At 40.8% G+C, this 26,736-nt stretch overlaps 1 protein-coding gene across 7 annotated transcripts in view; it reads left to right on the top strand.

Moving 5' to 3' along the window:
* The window catches only part of sema4d (sema domain, immunoglobulin domain (Ig), transmembrane domain (TM) and short cytoplasmic domain, (semaphorin) 4D), a 64,284-nt gene that overhangs the window by 29,126 nt on the left and 8,422 nt on the right, over positions 1-26,736 (top strand). For 5 of the 7 annotated variants that reach the window (XM_010905733.3, XM_010905736.4, XM_010905732.5 and 2 more), the window contains 13 exons: positions 20,369-20,505; positions 21,244-21,389; positions 21,472-21,534; positions 21,678-21,776; positions 21,902-21,995; positions 22,184-22,300; positions 22,464-22,615; positions 22,747-22,922; positions 23,345-23,501; positions 23,731-23,953; positions 24,390-24,505; positions 24,862-25,034; positions 26,665-26,711. In XM_010905733.3, coding sequence (XP_010904035.1) covers positions 20,369-20,505; positions 21,244-21,389; positions 21,472-21,534; positions 21,678-21,776; positions 21,902-21,995; positions 22,184-22,300; positions 22,464-22,615; positions 22,747-22,922; positions 23,345-23,501; positions 23,731-23,953; positions 24,390-24,505; positions 24,862-25,034; positions 26,665-26,711 — 1,700 coding nt within the window. Of the gene's footprint in view, positions 1-8,958; positions 9,040-13,389; positions 13,961-20,368; positions 20,506-21,243; positions 21,390-21,471; positions 21,535-21,677; positions 21,777-21,901; positions 21,996-22,183; positions 22,301-22,463; positions 22,616-22,746; positions 22,923-23,344; positions 23,502-23,730; positions 23,954-24,389; positions 24,506-24,861; positions 25,035-26,664; positions 26,712-26,736 lie in introns of those variants that run through there. The other 2 variants (XM_010905734.5, XM_010905735.5) reach the window with 2 other exon arrangements.

Here is a 26,736-nt window from a genome sequence, read left to right as displayed (position 1 = left end):
ATTTATAAAACAACACTTTTGAGAAAGTAACCACTGTATAGAATTCTTTTTATTAGTGCTAGAACATAGAGGTTGACAACTTTTCCTATTTGGAAACATTCCAAATGCACATTGCTTAAGAGTTTGTTGAGTGATTCAAATTGTATTCTTAATCTGGTTGTGGAAGCTGTTTGAAAATGATCTGCTTCATGAATTCCCACATTGTAAATACAGCCCTTCTTTTGTGCAGAGCTGCTCTGTTGTGATGGTTCCAAAGCCAGATTTTGGCTATTTTCTGTTGAAACCCAAGCTGTTGTAATCCGCCTCAGTGCACAGTGCAGATCAGAAACCAGCAGTCCTGGGCCTTACACTTCTGTGGTGAATTTTTCCACTTTTTTTTTTTTTGCTCTATATAACAAGAATCTATGACATAAATTCTTACATAGATTAGCACAAATGTTGTTTACACAGCTAATGCTGGCTGGTTGCATGCAAGGACATCTTTCAACCCTGATGGAGTAGTCTTCTACCTGGCTACGCCTATTGCCCAAACAGTCAAATAACCCTAATTCGAATTAGCTTGTATTGTATTGAGACAAAGCCTTTTCAGTCCATTTCTGAATCTCTAACCCACCTTTCTCTCTTGTTATCCCCATCCCAGTTTCCATCTTTTCCCCTCAGTCGACCCCCACACTCTAGCTCTCGCTCAGTCCATGGCTTGTGTCTGTCCCTCGCCTCTTTGCTCTCCCTCCCCCACTCTTCAGCATGCTGACAGGGCTGTCAGTGAATGTTTACAGACGGTGTCCCAAACAGCTTCCATTTTCCCACGTAATGCACTTCTGACCAGGGTCCATAGGCCTCCAGTCCAAAGTAGGGCACTAGACAGGTAATATGGTGGCAGTAGGGGCTGATATTTAGCGTGACAGCACAGATGATTATGTGGAGTTGGTTGATGGTGGAGTATCTTTACGGGAAAGGCCACACAGCCCGTGTATCGGTAGCATTTCCCGGTTAGTCCACCATTAAGGGGCATTGTGTTCATCGTGTTGGTTTCCGGGGCAACCGCAGCTAAATATAGACAGTGGGAGGGTTTGTTCATATCATCAAACAAGCAGTTCTTATATGCAAAACTTTTGTTGAACCAATGCTGCGTTTCCACTGGTGCTTTACCCCGGCACCAGGGTCACACTGGTGATTTATGCTGATGTCGGCTCCAGACTTCTATGTTTCCACTATACATTTGGTACCAAGGAATTAAGGAGGAGCTCAGATGGGGAGGGAGGAGTAAACTTTTTAACGCAATTTAGTTTTCCGGTTACGAAAAAGAAGGCGATATTTTTCTGGTAGTAAAATAAAATAAACAATTTCTTTACAATACAGCGTTAAAATAACTAATTTCTTCCTCAAACTCCTGTGACCGGCTCCTTCTCCACCTGCACTCGTAACTTTAAGCCAATGTATTCATTATTTAGTTTGATAAGTATTTTGTCAAAACAATCTACCTTTAATAGAAGGATTTGGGAGTATTCATAGGTAATGTTATGTTGTAATAGGGTCTCCAGGCTACGTCTCTGTCTCAGCGCTCCATCAGTGGTTTCGTACCACCTTCAGTCCTTCCAACTCTTTCCGTTGTGAGTCTTCGCTGCCCTGTACTGTTGCTTTATTTTCTTTGTTTTATCAGGGATCTGTCTGTTCAACCGGATGAAAACAATTGCCAAAAGCAAACGAGCCATTCAAATAGAACATGCTGCATCTCCCAACACGTCATGTGTTAATCCGAAAAACCCCGCCCTAAATCCTAAAGTCTGGACTTTAGGGTAAAACACCAGTGTTTGGCACTAGTGGAAACGCAGCACAAGTGTCCCTATTGCACAAATTAATTTAGTCCCTCCCTGTTTCCTTGGGACCGGAACATCTGCCCAATTGAAACGCAGTTTGGCTAAACCTTTTTTTATGACTGGAACACTGAATGAACACACCCCAGGTCACGGCTCAAGAGGCCGGCACCTGCCTGTTTCTGTCTGAGGGGGTTGAGAGAGGAACACGTGATTGTGACTGGTTGTTAATTCCTATGCTCTAGTGTTTAGCCTGCCTTTGCTCTGATACAAGGCAGGCAGCATGGACAATCCATCACAGTCATGATACACAATCTACCAGAGACCATGTTATTTCATTCCTTCTTGTGAAATTGCACTTGAAATCAGGACCCAGGGATTCCCATCAGCCTGTTTGCTCTGTGTTTTGATGTAGTGTCATCTTTTGTATGGAATCAAGTGAAGCCGAGTTGCTCTGTTTCCTTACCATGTACTGCGGATGTGACCCTTAACCCCTACCTCTTCAATTTAGTGGTCCTGTCATTTCTTCACAGGCTGTTGATGCTGCTGTCAGCATTGAGAGACGGGAGGAACCAGAGTGGAAATTAGATTTTCATGGATGCAAGAGAGTGAGGGAATGGGGCCGAGGGTAGAGGGCGTTGCCTTATTTCTGGGTTGCCATCCTTTGTTGTGACTGTCTGTTAAGGCCATTAGCTCCAGTGGGGGGATACACCTCAACGTTCTTTTCTAAATAGACCCAACTCTCGGGAACCAAGCTGATATCTAGCCATAATACAACTATCAGTTCACAATGTTTACTGAGAGATACAGTTGCAACTATTGTAGTACAATACCGCACATAAAATATTCACTTGATTTTGTATCACAAAGGAAATCTAACTTACAAGCATTTTTTTGTCACATGGAAAATCGAAATACACAAAACCATGTTCTTTAAACAAAACAACATTCCTTTTAATTTGTACTAAATTGTGTAGTTTCCTTTTTTAAATGTTATTCTTTTGTTTTTGTGTATTCATATCTCTGCACGACTTGACACAGTTGTCTCTTTGTTTAGTACAGAAACTCAGTAATGCTAATGAATTCAGTGTTTGGGTTCATTCCTGTGACCTAAATTCAATTGTCTGGAAGATTGTATCTTATCATGGAATAATGATCTCTGTTGCATTGCCAGAGGCTGAGGGCCTGTGCAATGGGAATGTTCCCTTTTTTCTTTTTTTTTAATAATATAGTATTTAGCTATGATAGAATCCCTTCAGGTTGAATGTCCATGACCTTTCAAATGGTGACACGAGCTAGTTTATTTTGAATTTTCTTTTTTTAAATAAACACCCAGTGATAATACTGTGGGGAGAACAAGTATTTGATACACTGCCGATTTTGCAGGTTTTCCTACTTACAAAGTATGTAGAGGTCTGTAATTTTTATCATAGATATTCTTCAACTGTGAGAGACGGTATCTAAAACGAAAATCACATTGTATGATTTTGAAATAATTTAAATTTTATTGCATGACATAAGTATTTGATCGCCTACCAACAAATAAGAATTCCGTCTCTCACCGACCTGTTAGTTTTTCTTTATTAAGCCCTCCTGTTCTCCACTCATTACCTGTATTAACTGCCCCTGTTTGAACTTGTTACCTGTATAAAAGACACCTGTCCACACACTCAATCAAACAGACTCCAACTTCTCCACAATGGCCAAGACCTGAGAGCTGTGTAAGCACATCAGGGATAAAATTGTAGACCTGCACAAGGCTGGGATGGGCTACAGGACAATAGGCAAGCAGCTTGGTGAGAAGGCAACAATTGTTGGCGCAATTATTAGAAACTGGAAGAAGTTCAAGATTACGGTCAATCTCCCTCGGTCTGGGGCTCCATGCAAGATCTTACCTCAGCCCAGAACTACACGACAGGACCTGGTCAATGACCTGAAGAGAGCTGGGACCACAGTCTCAAAGAAAACCATTAGTAACACACTACGCCGTCATAGATTAAAATCCTGCAGCGCACGCAAGGTCCCCCTGCTCAAGCCAGCGCATGTCCAGGCCCGTCTGAAGTTTGCCAATGACCATCTGGATGATCCAGAGGAGGAATGGGAGAAGGTCATGTGGTCTGATGAGTCAAAAAAATAGCTTTTTGGTCTAAACTCCTGCCGTGTTTGGAGGAAGAAGAAGGATGAGTACAACCCCAAGAACACCATCCCAACCGTGAAGCATGGAAGTGGAAACATCATTCTTTGGGGATGCTTTTCTGCAAAGAGGACAGGACGACTGCACCGTATTGAGGGGAGGATGGATGGGGCCATGTATCGCGAGATCTTGGCCAACAACTTCCTTCCCTCAGTAAGAGCATTGAAGATGGGTCGTGGCTGGGTCTTCCAGCATGACAACGACCCAAAACACACAGCCAGGGCAACTAAGGAGTGGCTCCGTAAGAAGCATTTCAAGGTCCTGGAGTGGCCTAGCCAGTCTCCAGACCTGAACCCAATAGAACATCTTTGGAGGGAGCTGAAAGTCCCAGGGAAACCTGGTCAAGAACTACAGGAAACGTATGATCTCTGTAATTGCAAACAAAGGTTTCTATACCAAATATTAAGTTCTGCTTTTCTGATGTATCAAATATTTATTTCATGCAATAAAATGCAAATTAATTACTTAAAATCATAAATTTTTTGTTTTAGATTCCGTCACTCACAGTTGAAGAGTACCTATGATAAAAATTACAGACATCTACATGCTTTGTAACACAATACTTCGGCAAAATACGCTCAATCGATTGTGCTATCATTTTATAGATATACAATTTTGAGGTCACTCCAACATCCTCCACAATCAATCAAAATAGTCTCAATTGTTTTGTGGTTCGTTTGTGCCATTAACATTTTTGTTTGTGCTGCTCCAGTATTTTATATATTAGACATTTAATTTCTGGTGATAATGTCACTCAGCCCCACTACATGCTCCAAATTGAGTCAAAATAGGCTCATACGTTTTTGCTTTGTTTGTGCTTATTTGTGCTGTTAAAATTTTCGTTTGTGCTTCATCTGTGTTTTTAATTAAAGATATTTTATTATTGGCAAAGATGTCCCTCACCCCCCCAACATGCTCCAAATTCAACCAAAATAGTCTCCTTTGTGCTTCGTTTGTGCTGTTAAAAGTTTTGTTTGTGCTGATGCAGCGTTTTATTTATTAGACATTACTTTTAGGTGTCACCAGCCCGCCAACCTGCTCCAAACTGCCTCAAAATAGGTTCAATCCTTTGTGCTCTGTTTGTGCCACTGAAAGGTTTGTTTGTGCTGCTACAGTTTTTGGTACATTCCTACTGGATAGCGCACTGGCTTTACTCTCTTTACACTATAGCTCTGTCACTATCGATAAGAAAGCAGTCGCAAAAACAAACCTTTATTGGCACAAAGGGATCACAAATGATTGACCCTATTTGAGTGAATTTGATCTATAAAGTATTATTTATTATCTAAAAAATTATAGCAGCACAAACAAAATGTTTTTACCGCACGAACGATTAAGTCTATTTTGCTGTAGTTTTGCGCTGCATGGGGGACCATCTTGGTAAAATACCTTTAATCACCAGTTGTGCTTTTTTTTATATTAGTCCTAAAACAAATTTTATAGATAATTCCGAGATCACTCAGACCCCAAAATCCTCCACAATGGAGGAAAACTAAACCTCAAATTCACTATGACATCTATAAACAAAGCCTTAGTAGCTTCAACAATGAGTTACACAGGGCCAGAGAGCAACATTTATCGAGAATGATCAACAAAAATATCAACAATACCCGCACTCTATTTGTCATGGTTGACAAGCTTACAAACCCATTAAAGCAGACAGCATCAGAACTCATGTCCACTGTGAAATGTAATGAATTTGCATGTTTCTTTAGTATTAGACAGAACATCAGAACGACAATCTAACAAGGACTCTGTACCGTCACCATGACCACCAAGACATAACTTGGTTATTATGTCGCATTTTGATACAATTGATAAAAAATCCCTAGAAGAAACAGTTTGACATCTTAAAGCTACCACTTGCTGTCTTGACATACTGCCATCTGACTTAAAAAAATAATAATATTAACTCTCTAACAATGGACCTACAGCAAATAGTTAATAGCTCTCTGCAATCAGGCATTTTACCAACATCTCTAAAAACATCTGCCATTAAGCCCCTATTAAAAAAAAGAACACTGGATGTATCTATAATGAACAACTATAGACCTGTATCAAATCTCCCTTTTATAGCCAAGATCATTGATAACGTTGTCTTCAATCAACTCAGCAATTTTGTGACCTCAAGCAGTCTCTTAGACAAATTTCAGTCAGGTTGCCGACCTCACCACAGTACTGAAACGGCCTTGATTAAAGTTTTCAATGATATACGGCTGAATACTACTTCTGATAAAATAAGTTCTGGTTCTATTAAATCTCAGTGCAGCATTTAACACTGTAGATCATAGAACACTTAGGCTGAAAAATTTAGTAGGACTCTCCGGGACAGTCATTGATTGGTTCAGATCTTATCTAGATGGCCAGAGTTACTTTGTCACCATTGGTAATCATGAATCTGATAGGGTGGCTATGACATGCAGAGTTCCACAGGGATCAGTTCTCGGACCGCTTCTGTTCAATCTCTATGTGCTATCTCTGGGCCAATTTCTACAAAACAACATTAACTACCACAGCAATGCCGATGACACTCAAATATATATGGCTCTCCAACCATATGACAACAGCTCAATAGACTCTCTGTGTCACTCTATAGAGCATATAAATACCTGGATGAACCAAAATTGTCTACAATTAAACCAAGATTAAACTGAGATTATTGTGTTTGGCAACTAAAATAACAAGTATTAGTAAAGAGCTGGATTCTCGGGACCTTAAAACCAGGGATCAAGTGTGTAATCTTGGTGTTCTGATAAACTCAGACATTTAACGGTCATATCAAATCGGTCACCAAAACAGCATTCTATCATCTAAAAGATATAGCCAGAATCAAAGGCTTGGTGTCCCAAAAAGACCAAAAGAAGCTCATCCATGCTTTTATCTCTTGTAGGGTTGTTTACTGTAATGGCCTTTTAACTGGACTCCTGAAAAAGACTGTAAAACAACTGCAGCTCATTCAGAATGCTGCTACTAGAATGTTTACCAGGACCAAGAGAACAGAGCACATCACTCTGGTTCTTAAGTCTTTGCATTGGCTTCCAGTCAGTTACAGAATAGATTTTAAAGTGGTGCTTTTAGTTAATAAATCTCTGAATGGTTTAGGACCCGAATACATTTCTGATATGTTTGAAGAATATAAACTGAGTAGGGTTCTTAGATCCATGAACACAGGTCAGCTAGTAGATCCCAGAGTCCAAACTAAACATGGAGAAGCTGCGTTTAGCACTTATGCTGTACACAACTGAAATAAACTACCAGAAGATCTTACACGTGCCCCATACATTTTTAAATACAGGTTATCTTCTCACGTGCCTATAACTGAGCACTTAAACTTAACCACACTGTTTAGCCTTAAAGCTTCCTATGTTATTATCCCATTTTTAATCTTTATATATTGTATTTTTTATTATTATGATGTATTCATTTGTATTGATGTTTTCATTTGAGTATTTGTTTTTATGTTATTGTACTTTCATATATTTTTCTTTGTAAAGCACATTGAATTGCTTCGATGTATGAATTGTGCTATATAAATAAGCTTGCTTGCTTCCTTGCTTGCTTGCATAAAAGTCTTGTTTGTTTTTTTGCTTCGTTTGTGCCGTTACAAGTTTTGTTTGTGCTGCTTCGGTGTTTTAAATATTAAACATTTCATTATAGGGTATGGTGTCACCAGCCCCCCAACATGCTAAAAATTCCATCGAAATAGGCTCAATCGTTTGTGCTGGTTTGTGCTTTTAAAAATGTTGTTTGTGCTGATGCAGCGTTTTATATATTAGACATTTAATTTGAGGTCACCAGCCCCTGAACCTGCACTAAACTGCCTCAAAATAGGCTAAATCGTTTGTGCTCCATTTGTGCCGGTAAAAGTTTGTTTGTGTTGCTATAGTTTTTTGTAAATAGTCTTAAGTATTGCGTTGGGTGGGGGGCCAATTTCACAAAAGTATAATATATGAATGTTTTAATTGATCAGCAGTATCATGTAGCAACGCCTGTTCTTTCATTCACTCTTTGGACTGTTTTAATTGTGTGTAGGGAGGACATTTTTAATGATAAAACAGTAGAGTTGTAGTGTTGTAAAGGGCAGGTCTTCTGTCATTGAACTTTGAGTAAAAATATTTTTTTTGTTCTCTCTTATCTTCCAATTCTTTTTTTTGTGTGTAAAACAAAGAGTTTGGACCATCCATTTACCAAGGCATTTGGAATCAGCCCTAGCAGTTCTTTGCCTTCTAAATTATCTAACTTCTACTCTATAAAGTCCCTGGTTATATATCCATAAGTGCTGTAGCCTCATACCATTGCGAAAGCTCTCATGAGGTCGGAGGGAACACCGTATATTCCCAAGCGCTGAATGGAGCCTCCACTTGCTGTCATACATACAAAGCCTGCAGCTGTTGGCAGTTGTAGACAGAGATGCATATTGACTGACATTTTCTCCTCAGACTTTTGCAAGGGAAGAAAATGTTATTACTCTATTGTTCAGCATAGTGAGCCTTAGCCTAAGCTGCCCATTCATGCACCCCAAGCGATCATCCTGTTCAATACAACAGTTAACTTCTAAAGTTAGTGTGATTGTTAGACTGGTCCCAGATCTGTGTGTGCCTTCTTAGCCACACCAAACAGCACTTCTGAAAGATTACATTTTGAATTCTGTCGATTTGTACAGTCTGCCTCTTTAATACTTTACCGATCATGCTTGATCTGAAGGCATGGGAGATGGGCTGTCCCAAAGTTTGTGGTTTTCGTATTGGCGGGTTATGATAACACCAATGTTTTTGCTGTTTCTGTTATTGCATTGCCTTTGTTATGCTACATGTGCCTGGTTGACAGTTACCATACTGTAGCTTCCAACAGCCAGGCCATCCCCTTTTTGTCCTGACAGGTTCCCATTCACTTTGGTACGGCATCATCGCAACTGTCATATATCTCATATCTTCTGCCTCTCTCCTCCAGCTTGAGAACTGTGTGATTCTCCGAAAAAGGAGGAGCTGCTCATCTAGTAGTGCCTCCCGTCGACTCGTTGTGGAGCCACAGGTCAGAACAAACTCTCCTCCACCCCCACTCAGGGTTCCCACCCGCCCAGTGGCCTGTGCATGCTGCAACACGAACGCTGCCTGTTTTCATGTCCTATTAATGCAGAGCACAGCACAGCTTCTCACTCCCTTAAATTATGCATGATCTTAAAAATACGTGGTTGTTTTTTTATTTATTTATTTTTTTGTTTTTTTATTTACATTTATCTCATCCTAATGATCTATCCTTATGAATTAAATAATTTACAATTGATGGAGTTGATTAAAATGTGTGTGGATTATTTTTTGTTAGTTTTTTTTTAACATTGCTAAGGCTTTGTCCTCTTTGCCTTCTGTACTCCTATGGGCCTCTCATCCCTCTTTGTGTTGCTTGAAATGGGTTTGCAGGGTCTGCTTTGCTGTGTAATTACACTTGTTTTCTATAAAAAAAAATGTTGTTGCATGTATTACATATCTCCTATGTTTCTTTTCTTGAGTATGCCATGGATTTTAAAGTAATAAGGTCAATCAGAATCTGACCATTTGAGAAGCCAACACCACCTACGTAGAATCTTATATGTAAACGAAGTTGGAGATCCCAAATGTTGTGATATTTACTTAGCTAGAGCTTAGCATTAATATTGTTGAGTTTAAAACAATGGTGATGGAATCGCAGTAAGCATGACCTAAATAGTGTTTGTAAACCTCCTTAAAGAATCTCTAAACCTGATGTTTTTTCTCTAGCTGTGAAATGGCTACCAGCCCCAGAAGGCTTAGCATGGGAGCAAAAAACAAATGTGTTGAGAAGCAGATTCAACACTCCATACTGACAAAATCATTGCATTTCTACAGTAATTGACACCCAGCTATGCCAGCTGGCCAAAGGATATCAATAGCATCAACTAAGTGGCCTTGTTTTATTTCTAGAAATGCTTATACCTAGCATCCCAACTAGGGTAGCATGCTTTTATCTGCTAGTTTTTCAGCCCTCCACTTCAGAACATTCGATTGGCATCTAGAGTAAGAGGAATGTTTTTATCTTATTTGTCTTTTTGTGAAAGCGGTGAAATTAGTATTTTCCCCCTCCGTGTGAGCCAAGTTCAGCAGGACAGGCTGGAAGTGTCTGTAGAGCCAGTGGGTGATGGTAGTTTTCACAGCAGAGGACTCCTAAAAGGTTTTTGTCTCTGGGTAAACTTAATCGTACCATGAAATCGGTGGCCCTGCTAAAGATAGCTTTACAGAGAAAAAGAGAAGAGACATTTTTTTGAAAAGATACTTTGAAAAAAAGGTCTGAAGAGAAACCAACTGGGTGCTCTCTTAAACAGCCTGAGCCCTGGGGAGACCAAAGGCCTTTATAGGGTTGTCACCAAGGGCATTTTGGCGACAAATTAAATGTTCATTTGCCTGGTGGGGGCTAACTAGAACAATAACGACTGCTTAAGAAAGACACTACTGAGCCTTTTTTGGCATCCAAAAAGTAGAATAATCTGCTAATATCTAGACTAAACGCAGTATGGTAGGAGTTACTAAGAATTAGAAAAGCTGATTTAAGTAATGTGATCCATTTTTGTATAGGTGTAGTACTTTGGCCTTTAATGCATTATGCTGGTTGAGAAACAATCGTCACACTCCCGGGGCACGCACACGCAGGATATATCTGAGAAGGACACTGAAGAAAGGAGGATAGTGCCTAGTTCTGCAGGGGATCGAAAAGCCATCCTGCCACTAAAGATTACTTTTTCCACTATCTACTCTCTCTCGTTCTCCCACTCTCTAATATCCCCCATCAACATCTCCCTCCCCCTCTCTCCCTGGCCTTGGCTCGGGCCACACCATGGGCCACACTCTCTGGGCACCTGCCCTTGGCTATCACAAGCAAGAGCAGTACAAGGCCTCAGGCCTGCCTCTGCTCTTTCACAGCTCCCAAAATAGTCCCTGGCCCCGGAGCCCCGTGTAACTGATCAGATATGCCTTGAAGAAGATACACCCGACGAAAGGTCCATTACTGCCGCTGGGGCTATTTGGTGAATGTATTTGAGTGACCTACCAGGGATTACACGACAGCAAGCCAGAGCACTAATACGGTTTATGACTTTTAGGATTTCCTCTTTGTCTTTCTCTGACTCTCTAGCACCCATGCGTGCCCCGGATCAGTTAGAGGCTACCTGAGAGCCGGACTGTTTAAATGTAATGTTTCTAACACGCTTTTAACATTTCCACTTCACCGAGTTACCAGTTGGTGAAGTGTTTGGCGGCACATTTTTAAAGAAGGGGCATATTGGTACTCCAGCTGAGCGGATCACTGGATATCGGCTTTGACGCTGTAATTAGTAGAACCAGAATCTGTCCCTTGTTTCTAGACCTGTGCTGGAGCTCCTGCTGTTCTTACTGGTCTTGAATTTGTCAGTAACACCTTGTGAAGGACAGATTGGTCGTTAGTGTCGGAGTGGAACAAGATGGTGCTAAAAGAGGCAGGAGAATGACTTGAATGGCTGCAGTGGGGAGGGGGCGGTCGGGGATCATGCTGTGTGTGAAACATATCATGCATCACCTATATACTTGTGTAAACAACAATCAAAGCCACATCCATCTCAGTATAGAATGTCCTTCCTAGATCCATAAATACAGGGGAGGTTGGATATAGTTGGGTATCCTCACTGGTTAGTACTTTCAATTCTATGCAACTTTCTATGCAACACCATGCCCTCCCAAGCTAATTTAGCATATGGCGATATAAAGTTTGTTCTTTTTCAAGTTTTTAAGAGCAAGTGTACATTGTAATTTATATTTTTACAATATAGCTGCCTACATAAGTTTTGCTCCCTTAACAGGGAGTCACCGTTCAACCCATCTAGCAAGCTGTCTATTTTTTTGCACACATTCAAACTGTTTATGGTCTTTTTTCATCTTCTGACAGTCCGTGTGACATGGTAAAGGGTGTGTTATTTAGAAAAGCTCTCCATCACTGTCTAAATATACCCTTTACTAGGGCTGACCCTTAATTTCCCTTTGCTGTGGTCACTTTAGGTTGACTTGCAGGCTGAGCACAGATCCTGAACCCTGCAATTACTGTGCATCTGAGTTGTCGATAGCCTAGCATAATGTCTCAAGCTCAGTTTACTGAGGGACTGCCTTCAGTCGTGATATTTCACTTTAAAGTTCAGCTTTAAACCGTTTGCATAAGTTGATATGCCGCAGTACTCAAGTTTAGATTTTACTTGAAAATGTAATGCACAGGGGAAATTATTGCAACAAAGCATCTCCCAGCCATTGTTTTTGCTCAAAGCTGAGGAATTGGGGTAAAGAAATGTGGCCACTTTGCCATTCATAGACTGAGCTATGGATGCAAAGACTGACAGTCCGTGATATCAAAATTATAGTTTGAACCACATTTTTGAGACTTGAGTTTGTGTACATTGGCGTTGTTTACAAACATTGGGTAAAGCAAACTTATAGTTTGGGCAGTTGTTAAAAGTGACATTCTTCATTTATGTCAAAAAGGGGATGAAGCAATTCAAGATTGCACATTTAAATGTCTAGAAAGGCTTTTTAAGCTTAGATTTCCAAGTTTAATCAGCATTGCGAATTATTTCAAATGCATTTGGTCCTTTGTGGAGAGAGAACCATCAAAATAATTTTGATCTCGTTTTATACATTCAAGAGTTAGGATGCAAACTGGTGAGGGACAAAAAAGGTAACACATTTTGTTTTGAAAAAAAGAAGCAAAAACTGTGTAGCAAAACGTGCTTATTTTTAGGGTTTTATTGTCATGATACCAACATCTTACCAATGATAATTAACCACACCAGTATCATTATTCCAACTGCTTAGCATTCTTTTCACACCTGTTCACATTTTTGGTACGTTCTCTTTCTTTGTGTCTCATGTCTGCAGTGTGCCAACAAGTCTATCAATGCCTTCCCTGTTCTTTCTGGGCCTTCCAAATGTGTGCAAAGCCTACTATATTAAATTTGAATAATTATATCTAGCTTGGTAGCGCTACTAATCGATGTGGTTTGTGAGTGTCAGTAAGATTTTCCTGCAGATATACACTGTTACTTAAGGATTTCTCTATGGAAACAGAGGTTACCTTAGCAGTCGTTTCTGGAGCTTATATTGAGGATCAGGATGATTCCAGGTGGGGTTTTTGCGCTAGACTGACGAGGTTATTGTCATGCTGGTGCTGCTTGGAGAGATCCCATACATGTTAAGAATGATGTCATGATACTGTCACATCTCTTGCCAAACTGAAGCTTAGGCATTTGTTTTTTTGAAGGCGGGTCTGTCAAGCAGTGTCACTGAACGAGCTGCTGTGGCCTCAGTATCGTGTTACTAGCCTGCAAAGACCACCAAATACCACATATGTCACAGAGGCAGACATTACTTTCACAGCATCAAAAGGCAGATACTCTGGTGATGTGGGAAATATAGATCAATCAAGAAACATCTGGTGTTCTCTTTGGGCGGAGTGTAAACGTAACTAAATTAAATATTTAGGGAATATCTAATTCACGCTCCATGGCAATTTGGTTAAGCGTGTGGATCACACTGGTCTGTTTTGGACTAACCGAGTTATGAAGGGAAGACAATCTGATCAATTTCCAGAGAAATGCCTTGTGCAATGCAACAGGCTTTCAATGTCCTATTTGGACAGAAACAAACTGCAGAGTTTTGCAGTGCTAACTTTCCCAGGCATCCATAACCGACATGTGGTGACTGGGACACAGGAAGTGGATACATGACTCATCCTGGAAGAGAAGCTGATGCACACTGAAGCACTCCAGAGGAGTTTCACTTCATAGAGACGGACAGAGATTGTTAGCGGCTGTCGATGGGAACCGAGCAACAAAGAGAGAAGAGCAGCAGAGTTTGGCAGAACAGAACTAAGAGGACCTGACGAGGGCATCCATATTGATGTTGTCACATTGATGTTGCCAACGGGGGTAAATTTGGGACACTGATCCGGGGGGTGGGGTTGCCAGGGAGAGTGCCCCGGAGCGCCGGGAGGCATTGGCAGGCGCTGAATGTCCAGGCCGAGCTCCCCCTCTCGACCCAGCAGGCAGCCTGCCAGTAAGCTGTGACCCGCTAGCACCGCAGAGCACCATAGCAGGTGTCAAACTCCAAAGGAGCTGAGGATCGGATGGACAAAAGGGTTTTAAAGTGACATGCCAGCATGGCTATAGTTTTAAAGAGGCTTGCCATTAGGCCAGCGCTGCTGCCGTTTTAAATCTCACTGTCTTGCTGTTGCTGGTCAAGGCGCTACCAACATGCGCTTAGTCCACAGACCACCTCAGACCACAGTATAATTAGATTTTCAGTGTGCTGCTACTCGGCTGATATTTGAAATCTCTTTACTGCGGTTGATCTTGTTTTGTTGGGTTTACCGGTCCGGCTCTCCTAAGGCCTGAGATCCCTGAGATTTTGGCTCTGTGTTCTGATAAACTAATCTGGCATTTAGATTGGCACAGCCAAGAAGAGAACTGGGTTAGTGCTGAGTGGTAGATGTGGGCATCCTCTGGCTATGGTGTTGTTTGTGTCGATTCATTGTTCGGTCACTGTATGCTGGTGATTCACCCGAGAGAAGGGAGATTCAGTGTCCTCCCTGTCTCTTGGAAACAATAGGTCTTTGTGTTTGACCCTTTTCTAATGTCCTAGACTATGAGTGACAGACTGTGGGGGAATTTGGGACTCTAAAATGAAACTGGTCATTCAATGAAATCCGTATTTTATGGATTCCTAGATTCAGCTTTCCTAGATTTTATAGAGCATTATAGGGTGGAACTGGAATCCTCCCCCGGGACGTGTCTTCTCATTTCCATTTAATCACTGATTTTTCCTGTCTGTTGTCACTCTCAAGCTGATTTCCAATATGTGCTGTGTTTTACGGTCTCTGCTCAGGGATAGTTAATTACCACATCCTCTCTATAGGGGCCCAAAACTGTGTCAGTCAGCCAGACCAGGTTTGTCATCAACTACAGTAATTAGTTCCCTTTTCATTGTCTAAACTCACACTAGATTTGATTCAACTTTATTGTCATTGAACAGTACAAGTACTGCTACCAGACCTACCAGAAGTACAAATAGAAGAGGGCAGGAAATGTTCAAGTATTTACAAGTAATAAGCATATGTATAGAATGTATAGATGTGCAATGAAGGCAAATGCAGTACAAATGTCAATTCTAATTGTGCAATTAAGGCAAATAGTGGAGGGCAGAATGTTTACAAGTATTAGGTATAGTGTATGTTACAAGTGGGATAGTAGTTGTTCGGGTACAAATGGCAATTTCTAAATGACATTTTAGATTGCAATTGAGCCAAATTGAAGGAATAAGGTAGAATGTGCAACCGGATTTGCAGAGATAGCAGCAATGAGGTCTCCAAGGGAGACATGAGTATGTAACAACTCTAAAAATGCAAGCATGATGGCAATTCTAGATGTGCAAAGAGGCAAATTGAACGTGCAATGTGCGTGTGCAACTGAAATGCAGGGAGAGCAGCAGTGGGGTTCCCGAGGTAGACACGTACCTTTAACAACAGAAATGCAGGGAGAGCAGCAGTGAGGTTCCTGAGGTAGACTCGTACCTTTAACAACTGAAAACCTCCATAATCAGACGTTGCAAGGCAGTGTCAGGGTAGTACAAAGGGAGTAGTACAACAAGGTCCCTGAGAGGCACTAGCAAGTCAATTACTTAACACTGGAAGATTTAAGCAAACATTTTACTGTGAAGCTACCCTTAAAAAACTCTGGTTAAGGATTACCTCATTTATTATTTTATGTTATAGGTGTCAAAGTGCAGGAATTAACTACTGAAAACACTACCTACAGATTTTGAATTTTATAACACCAACCTAGTACAAAATATAGTTAAATTACTAATTGAACTAGATTTAGTTCACAACTGCCCCACAGTGTATGTTGAATATGTTTTTGAAGCAGCTGGTATCCATGGGGTTAGATGCTTAGAATTCCGGCTCAACCTTCATCACCATTGTTTGTTTTGCTTGGCTGTTGTTTTTGTATATCAGAAAGCAGAACATTTTCCACTCAAAAGGAAGTAGGTTTTGGTTGAAATTAGTTTTTTATTTCAAAACAGGGTGTAGGCTAAAACAGGAGATGTATGCACGCAGGTTTTTAGAATTCCGCTCTTCCACTTGGTAGTAAACTTTAGTGTTGTAATAAATTAACCTGGCATGACCTTTAGCAGAGGTGTAACCAACAGTTATCAGTACACCCTCTCCTCTGCCTTCACGCTTCACTTGGCCCAGGTATACCTCTGTCTGGAGAAACTGGAATTCCCTGTGTCTCTTCTGAAAGGGTTAAATGGCATGCAATAAACCTAGCTATTCCCATCTGCTCAGTCAACCAGTGTTAACTTAAACCCAGTGCTACAAACACTTAAGTTTCACCCATACTTGCTTGAATCTCATGTTGGATACTCGCCTTATACTAAACACACTACTTTTAGAGATCAACCTACCGATCTACAGTTAGTAGTTTAAGGAGAGGATCAAGCCATCTCTGAGGCCGTTCGGGCAGGCGGAACATATCCTGAGTGACTTGAGGACCAGGGATTTACAAAGCAGGCTATTAGCATAGTGTAGGCCAAGGCTTCCAGGGCACCACCCAGTAACAAGCACTCATCTTTCCACCTTATTAAATGGAGAGAAAGAAATCCGCTGAGCTTTGGAATTGTATTATGATGGTTATTACTCCTCAATTCACTTGTTTAAATCTGAACAACATGTACAAGCAACCGATTATTTTTCCGTTTAGCCACACCAGGAGTTTTTTCCCTGTAAGTGCTTTACATTATTAGGCCAAACATTTTAAAACAAACATCAGGAATAATATAAATTAATCAAGCATACAAAAAAAAGCATAAATAGAGAACAGTGCAGAGATTAAAAGATTAAAGTGACTGTTTCTTAATTGACCCCCTGCAAAATTACTTTTAGTTGTATTTTAAATTTTAAGCTAAAAAGGATTCTCACATGGATGTCAACTTCAATAAATGTTCATGTCAGTTTCAATAATCTACTGCATTACATCTATAAACAACTTTTATTACATCCACAGATTTCTTATTTAGCAATGCTACCAGCTGATATGACTAACGTAGCCGTTCGGAGTCATTTATCAACCTGAAACACTTGGGGCCAAAACATTAGATATGATCATTCAGACACAAGCCACACATAGCCACATATCAGATTTCTGTCTGAGTTAGTACCACATGAATGTGGCTTGACGTATTCGATTTTGAGTTTTTGGCTTGTTTAGACTGCAGGAAACAAATTTGATTGATTGGAATCCGTTATGGGGTAAAAATCCGATTTTTGTTACTTCAAACTGCTAGTGAGAACAAAACTTAAGAGGTACACATACAGATGAAATGGATACTGTGTCTTGCTTCTCGGTGGCCAACATCTTAAGATTATGCCTCGGTGACCAGCCTGCCGTCTGACACTACATGTTCAGTGACTTATCATACCACATGACTGGAACAGTTGTCATTGTACATCCAGGATCATACTTACTACAATACATGATTACATCAGTCTTGATGATATTATACATATAATTATGTTATGTGTAAAAAAAAATCCCTTAAGCGTCAGTTGAGAGGTTCCGCTATTGAACACAAATGTTGGTTCTCATTGTATGTAGCTGCCTCTTTCGTGTTTCAGGATATTTGACTGAGACACAATGTGTTATTACTAGGATTGAAGGATAAGCAGATTTAGAGATTTATTTTCATTTTTCAGTAAAGCTTCATATACTGAATTTGACAGGTTTAAATGCCTTCTCTGGCCTGACCGGACACAATTTGAACTGAAAAACACAAGCCTACAGATTCGGAAAAGTATTGACAACCAGTCAAATGGGTCTTATATTAGACAGTTGTTTTATGTGACAGAACTCTCAAGTAAGTTTGACACAAGAATAATTTCTTGTATCGTGTTTTTTCCTTGATCAAATTAATGATCCGTTCAGAACCTTCCCATTTTGCCTTATGGACAATGTGAAGAGACCTGCGACTATCAAGAGACATTCGATAGATGCATAATTCATAGCAGTCTTCCTCTCTGCCCCAAGTGTAGTTTAGTAAATAGGTAAGCCTTCCTGGGTAATACTTCTTTGTTGTCCTATGATTTTATCACCTTTGTCTGTGGACAAAAAGCTTTGTAAATGGTGCTTTATCATATCCGTCAGAGAAGATGTCAGGAAGGGCCCATTAATAACAGAGCAGCATTGTGCTTTGTGATTTAGAACATAAAAATGGTAGTAAAATCGGATTACAGGTTTTTTATAATCTGTAATACTGCTCTGCTGTGAAGGTTGTCATCTAAAGCCTGGCGGAAGAGAATCGTAATCTGCCTTTTGATGAATACATTTTTTTCACCAACTTTGTTATCGTCTGGTTAATTATGCCCACAGGAACTGAACCATGCAGTGACTGCGTTGACTTGTCCAGTAAGAAATGCTTCTTTTGGGATTTGAAACCTTTTGCAATAGTGTGCCGTAATTAACATGATCCCAGCCTGAGGACAACAGCAGAGCTCTCTATGGTTCTGTCTGTCTCTGTCTCTTTGTGCATTTCTCTTTCTGTCTCTCTCATAGTGAAATTGCAGCATGTTAAATGAAGAGCACATGGTTCCTCTCTCAGACTGAGTGACTCCCATCATGTTAGTTTGGAAGGGTGTCATCACATGCTCGCTCTCCAAGTTTTTTACAAACTTGATCTCTCGCCTATGGTCTGTTAATTTGAGGCAGATGGTGCAGACTACTCAGCTGTTTGAGTATGGAAGGTTCATTAGCAAAAACTACAGCTTGGTTCATTAGCAAAAACGACAGGTCTGTAAACTGTAGCTTTGCATCAAGCTGAATACATGATGCGCTTCATAGTGCAGTAGTAATTGTGAATCATCTAATGTCTTTTGATGGCTATTTGAATGTGTTAGTGAGATTCTCTTTGAGATTGTTTAAAAAAAACACAAATATATGTAAACTGGCTGCATTAGAATGATTGACAAAATCAATTTGTAGTCTTGTTCTTGGTTCATGTTGTGACTGTCACCCAGGGGTAATTTGTTAACTACACACCAGCGCCCCCTCAGGTTTCAGGCATTCAGTGAAGTTAAAGTTCTGATATTCTCTATCTGAACCGGATGATGATTATTTTAGAGTTATTTCTTCTGTCAGAAGGATACTATGAGCTTACATGTATCCATGACTAAACATTTTCCCTATATAATGACACTGAGTGCTAAATGTTTCTGTTATAGTCACAGGACCAAAATGGCCATTACATTTAGAGGGTTTTGTGTCATACTTTATGAGTGTGTGTGCGCATGTGCGTTTGTGTGTATGTGTGTGTGCATGTATGTGCGTGTGTGTGTATACTCTATTTGGGAGAGTTGACAAATAGTCAGCTTTTTCCCCATAGTGCTCTTTCAGCCATAAGTCACAAGGATCTGCAGCAGGGAATGCTCACACAGCTTGACCAGGTAATCCCTAATGGCCATGCCTCCCCGCATCCCATTGCATCCCACCGCCTTACGATGCTGCCGTATTTGCATCACCCGTGAGTTTTTCCAACCACTCGTCAGACAGTCAAATGTCTATCCTGGTTTATATTAATAGAGAATAAAACGCCTTATCTTAGTTTGCATAATAATTTCCATAGCATTTAAACTTACACTAGCATGTTGGAGCCCCCTTGTTTGCAAGTGTGAAGACAATTATGTCAGAACTGTAACAAGTTTCTGTTGCAGTGTACACGCATATTCACAGTCACAATCCCAGGTCGTAGGTCTCGAACATGTCGGTGTACATTCAAATGCTATGGAAATGACTATACATACTAAGATAAATCTAGCGTTTTACTCTCTTGTAGTGCAAAACAAGCCCCTAGACTCTGGTGGTTGGTGCTCCAAAAGAGTGCCTTAGACCGCTTTGCCAACAGTGGAGACCCTTGATATTGTTTTTCTACCACTTTGACAGCAGTGTTGTTTTGTTTGTTTGTGGGTTTTTTTTTTTTTTTTTGCTTCTCTCTGTAGTTAAAAGCGGATGATGTGGTTGTATACATTTTCTGAAAGGAAGTGAGATTTTCTTCTATGTGGTTCTATCATCTTGAAAGAAATGTGTGTGTGCTTGTGTCAGTAGGTAAAATGGGATGAGGCGGTCGAACAAATTCTCTGAAAGGAAGTGGGTTCACTTTCTGTCCATTTTACTGCCTTGCAGTCTGCTGATGCTATCTGTGTCTGAGAATAAAATAATTCTGGTGTTTTACGTGCCTTTTCAGAAGTCTTGACTAAGTCAACAATGTGACATTTTGTTTTGTCACAGAGGAAACTTTACTGTTCCGAAGCTTCTTCCGGAATCCAATATGGCTTTTGGAGTTCTAGGGGTCTTCCTAGGTCTTCTCCTGGAGGTTTCTACACACGGACCCCACAGCATGCCCCGGACCTCCTGGAAACACGAGGGTATGGAAGAGTAATTTAGTAAATTTCTTTACAAGACTAATACATAGACATATGCAGGTTGGTTTGGCCATAACAAGTTAGCTTGGTCACAGCAGGTTAGGTTGATTTTAAAAAGACGCTTAGCCTATGTCCTCCAGGTTTCAGTAACAGTTTCTACAGTGCTATGGACATCTGCACTAACTAAGTATGTGACAGCTCACGGCGATTGTGAGATGGTCTCACCTAAAATGGATCCCTTCCTTTTAGGCAGTCGTATTCTTGGCTTTCAGCATTTGAGAGTTTGTGCCCTGGTGGCGCCTGGAAACCTGAGCTCTTTTAAACCTGGTACCGGCGCTGCCAAACTCTTAGCCTAACGGGAACTATTGCCATCTTTAACGTCAATCACCACACACACACAAACACACCATCCTAAGAGAACATGCTTCTGGCACTCTTGGGCCTGAAGCATGGAAACTGTTTTAAACCGACTATAACTTCTTGATAAATGCTTAAACCAACTGTATGACACTCAATCCCATCCCTAACCATAACTGTTGCCCAATTTTGCAGCCCCTCTTACCTCCAGTTCCCACAGGTTCAGTTAAAAGTCAGTCAAATTTTGGAATGGATTTTATGTTCAATTGATGGCTTAACGAATGTAATCACAGCTTCTCTGAGGAATTTGTGGCTAAGCCACTGGGTAACTGTTTTGTTTTGTTTCAATATTGGCATTGGATTATTATTTTTTATTTTTTTCAGAGGTCAACTTGGTGGAGTTTGCTGAACCAGGAATCTTTAACTACTCCACACTGTTGCTGAGTGAGGATAAGAACGTGCTCTATGTCGGAGCGAGGGAGGCCATCTTTGAGCTCAGCATGACCAATGTGTCAGTCAAGAACAACAAGGTATATGCATGTTTCAATCACCTAAAGATCTGAAACTAAAAAAAATAGTTTCATTGTAGTTTAATAAATGTCCCCCCTGCAGGTTGAATGGCAGGTCTCTGAAGCTGATATGTCCATGTGCATCTTAAAAGGAAAATCTAAAGAGGTATGTCGGGTATTCCATCAAAGTCGTTTTGACTTTGTGTCACTACAGAAAGATGCATTGTCTGGTATCTATCAGTTCTGCATGCCTCCTCTTGCTGTTGATCTGTGACAGCTAAGTTGAAATGTCTGTGACTTGTGTTGCAGACGGATTGTCTGAACTACATACGGGTTTTACAAGTGTTGGACAACAACCAGCTTTATGTTTGCGGGACTCACGCATTTCAGCCCGTCTGTCGCTATCTGGTTAGTGGAACTCTTGTACTTTTTTATTTTTTTTTGCTGCTTGAAATTGAGACCATTGGGAACAAAATTGGCTTCACAGTGAGCAGTAATACTAGGTCATATTAATGTAATCATTCTTCTCTCAGTCCCTGAAGGGTTTCAGTCTGGAGGGTCCGGTGGAGGATGGCCGGGGAAAGTGTTCCTTTGACCCAGCTCAGAGCTTCACCACTATCATGGTTGGTGAGTTGACCAGAATTTCATAAAAAGCTTTTTCAGAACAAACAAAATCACTGTGGTAGACAGCCCAAATAACACAAATATTGATTATTATTTTCTCTGGCATTTAACACTTTTAAAAACAAACCAGTTGAGATATATATTATACATATTTTCTATGTATGTAAATATAATCGTATTTCTTTTTTCAGATGGAGAACTTTACTCTGGGACATCATATAACTTCTTAGGAAGTGAACCTATTATCTCCAAATATTCTCTTTCTCAGAGTCTGTTGCGAACGGAGTATTCAACATCTTGGCTCAACGGTAAGAACAGGGCAGTGGCTCCTGTTTATAATCTTTCCTGGACTGGGTCTGGGGCTAACAGCCAAGATCTTCTAAAACATATCAGATTTACTTAGTTTCTTTACTTCGTAAATCAAGTAAATTTTCCACTAAACTTCTAATTTCTCCCTCATTCCACTAACAGAGCCCAGTTTTGTCTTTGCCGATGTCATCCGAGAGGGGGAAAACAGTGCCAACGGCGAGGACGATAAGGTCTACTACTTTTTTACCGAAGTGTCTGTGGAGTACGAGTTCTTCGGCAAGCTGCTCATACCAAGGATAGCCCGCGTCTGCAAGGTCGGGAGTTGAGGAAAAAATGTGTTCAATTGTCACCAGCGGGCATCAGAAAGATGCCCTTGGGATGAAAGTGGTTCATTAAGAGGCTTATGTCATTATTAAATGTTCAACACCCTTTTTTTCCCCTCCAGGGTGATCTAGGTGGACAGCGGACACTGCAAAAGAAATGGACAAGTTTCCTGAAGGCGAAGCTGGTGTGTTCAATGCCTGAGCTCAACTTTGTGTTCAATGTGGTCCATGATGTGTTTATTCTGAAGACGCCTAACTGGAGAGAGACGGTCATCTACGGAGTGTTCACATCACAATGGTGAGCTTGCCAACATTAGCTTGCTCCTAATGTGAGGTGCTCGCACCTTTTCTACCTTATCCTTTTCTACTGGCACTAACTAACTTGTTTTTTTATGATAAATGGACTACCCCTGTGATTTGTGGTTGTCCCACCTAGCTATCATAAGATGAATGCACTAACTGTTGGTGGCTTTGGATAAGAGCGAACACTAAATTACTGAGATGTAATTGTCATGTAAATGCTCTTCCTGCTTAGTAACACCAATTATGTTCGTAACTGTTAATTAACATGTCATTTTAACAGCATATTATTTCTAATGGCGTAATTACAGAAAATCACTTTGCTAGACCTATAGACCCATAGACATCTAAAAGAACTTAATGTAAATGGATAACATCCACCAGTGGAATGGTCTCTTAGTCTGTCTCTCTCCTCATTAGGGGAAATGTAGGCCTGTCTGCAGTCTGCGCCTACAACATGTCTTCTGTGGAGGATGTGTTCTCGAAGGGGAAATACATGCAGAAAGCCACAGTGGAACAGTCTCACACCAAATGGGTGAGGTACAATGGAATCACCCCCACCCCTCGCCCAGGAGCTGTAAGTGTCACCAGATGAACGCACCCACCCCCCCTAAACAAAACTACAAAATAACACAAGGATTGTCAAGATTTTTATTAGTGGGCTGTCCTGTTCACCTATCTAATCTGGTGTTTTTTCACTGTCTCCATTGACACTCATTTGATTTGGATTGAAATCTCTATTTCGACTGGAAGTGTTCAGGACATTGTATCATTCATTGAGTCATCCTTTCCCCCTCCACCCTAAGTGCATCAACAACCACAACCGTCTCCAGAACATCAACAACTCTCTCCACCTGCCTGATAAGACACTCCAGTTTGTGAAGGACCATCCTCTGCTAGAGGACCCCGTCTTGCCCATAGGAAATGGTCCCAAACTCATCACCAAGGACATCAACTACACCCAGATCGCCGTAGAGCGGGTACAGGCACTGGACAACAACATGTATGACGTCATCTTCACTGGAACGGGTAGGGAACAGTTTGGTGGACGACGGCTTCGTTTGTGTGCATTGTAGTTGCATTCTTGTGACATGATCACCCCATTTCAATTGTAAAGATCTTCTAAGAAAACTGTCATTTAACTGATCTCACCCCTTTCTGGAAGTGACAGACGTGTGAGACATTACCACCAATCATAAAGAAGTTCACGTGTGCCAGTTTTTTGTGGAGGGGCATGCTAACCTCATTCTGTTTTAATAGATTAAGAATTAGATATAGATATATTAGATATATTTATATTTTGTCTTCTAAACCAATTATTTGTTTGGAAAGGCAGGGATTCATGTCCTTAAACCTAAAACCAGTGCTTCAAGTGCTTGACCTTATTTAGTTTCTGGTGAGAGCTGGACTGTCAACAGCAGAAACTGTGTAAACTTCACTTCCTCTGTTTCATCTGTCTCCATAGATAAAGGAGTCCTGCACAAGTCAGTGTTGTACGAAGAAGAGGTCCATACGGTGGAAGAGATTCAGCTTCTTCACAACTCCGAGCCCATCAAGAACTTGCTTATCTCATCACAGGGGGTAAGTATTTCTCAAGAAATCTTAGGTTTTTCCAGACTCGGCACAACCCACAGACTTTGATTCCTGAGTTGGCTTTTGTCTATGCAGAAGCTCTCGTTGATCTCGAGACTAGAAAAGGGGAAATGTATTTGCCGACCAAGGAGACAGCCAGTCTGCTCCCGAGTTAAAACCACAACTGCTCCGTGAATTAATAATGATTAGTCTGAGAATTGTTTCCTTTATGCCCCCACCCCCATGTGCCAGGCTTATACAGCTTTTAAGCATTTCTGCAGACACTAGACAAAACGCTTCACTTGGTGGAATAATGTTGTTTTTGAAGGTGTGGTAACCTGTAGAGTGTTTGTGTCCTTTCACAGACAAGCTTCCTGTATGTTGGCTCTGACTCAGGTGTAGTGCAGTCTCCGACTGCATTCTGTGAGAAGTACCCGTCTTGTTTGGACTGTATTTTGACCCGGGATCCCTACTGTGCCTGGGACCCAAACACGTCTGCCTGCATAAACATCTTTCACACCCAGGGCCCCTCACGCCGGTAATACAACTATCACCTGTACAATTCAACACTTAAAGTAGATAAAAAGTATACACACACCTGTTAAAATGCCATGTTTTTGGAATGAGACACAGAACTTTTTGCACTTTAATGTGACCTATAATGTGAACAATTCAATTGAAAAACAAACCGAAATCTTCGAGGGGGAAAAATGAAAAGTAAAAACCTTACAATAACCCAGTTGCATAAGTGTGCACACCCTCTTATAACTGGGGATGTGGCTGTGTTCAGAATTAACCAATCACATTCAAACTAGAAGTCATTACACACCTGCCATAATTTAAAATTACTCTGATTAATCACAAATAAAGTTTAGCTGTTCTAGTAGGATTTTCCTGACATTTTCTTAGTTGCGTCTCAGAGCAAAAGTCATGGTCCGCAGCGAGCTTCCAAAGCATCAGAGGGATCTCATTGTTGAAAGATATCAGTCAGGAGAAGGGCAAAAATAATTTCCAAAGCATTAGATGTACCATGGAACACAGTGAAGACAGTCATCATCAAGTGAAGAAAATATGGCACAACAGAGACATTACCAATAACTGGACGTCCCTCCAAAATTGATGAAAAGATGAGAAGAAAACTGGTCAGGGAGGCTTCCAAGAGGCCTACAGCAACATTAAAGGAACTGCAGGAATTTCTGGCAAGTACTGGCTGTGTGCTACATGTGACAACAATCTCCCATATTCTTCATATGAATGGGCTATGGGGTATGGTGGCAAGACGGAAGCCTTTTCTTACAAAGAAAAACATCCAAGCCCGGCTGAAGTTTGCAAAAATAAACATCAAGTCCCCCAAAAGCAAGTGGGAAAATGTGTTATGGTCTGGTGAAACCAAGGTTGAACTTTTTGGCCATAATTCCAAAGAACACCATACCCACAGTGAAGCATGGAACCGGGGACTTAATCAGGTGGAGGGAATTATGAACAGTTCCAAATACCAGGCAATTTTGGCACAAAACCTTCAGGTGTCCGTTAGAAAGCTCAAGATGATGAGGAAGTTTACCTTTCAGCAATTACAACGACCCAAAGCACACATCCAAATCCACAAATGCATGGCTCCACCAGAAGAAGATTAACGTTTTGGAATGGCCCAGCCACAGCCCAGACCGGCCATGTTGGAACGAATGAGGCAAATATTGCCACATCAAGATGTGCCATGCTAATAGACTCCCAACCAAAAAGACTGAGTGCTGTAATAAAATCAAAAGGTGCTTCAACAAATTATTAGTTTAAGGGTGTGCACACTAATGCAACCAGGTTATTGTGAGTTTTATTTTATTTTTTATCTTTCTCCCTCAAAGATTTCAGTTTGTTTTTCAATTGAATTGTTGACATTATAGGTCACATTAAAGGTGGAAAAATGTCTGACATGATTTATCTTTGTCTCATTATTTTACTTCACAACAACCTTGCATTTTAACAGGGGTGTGTAGACTTTTTATATCCACCGTATGTTTGGGTATTGTTTTGCCGGAACAATCCGTCCTGTTTCTCTGTCTTATCCTGTCCATCCTGTTTCTCTGTCTACAAAAGGTGCCTTTGTCATGCTTGTCTCAATGCTTGTCTGTAGCCCAACGTCGAATTTAACGGCAGTTCTGCTTGTTTTTCAGAAACTTGATCCAGAACCTTAGCGGCGACGCAGACAATTGTCCCTCAGGTATGTAATTAGACAGGCTTCGATT

This window comes from Esox lucius, chromosome 14 (genome assembly GCF_011004845.1).
Source record: "Esox lucius isolate fEsoLuc1 chromosome 14, fEsoLuc1.pri, whole genome shotgun sequence".
Taxonomy (NCBI): Eukaryota; Metazoa; Chordata; class Actinopteri; order Esociformes; family Esocidae; genus Esox; species Esox lucius.
This window is presented reverse-complemented; position numbering and strand designations above follow the sequence as displayed.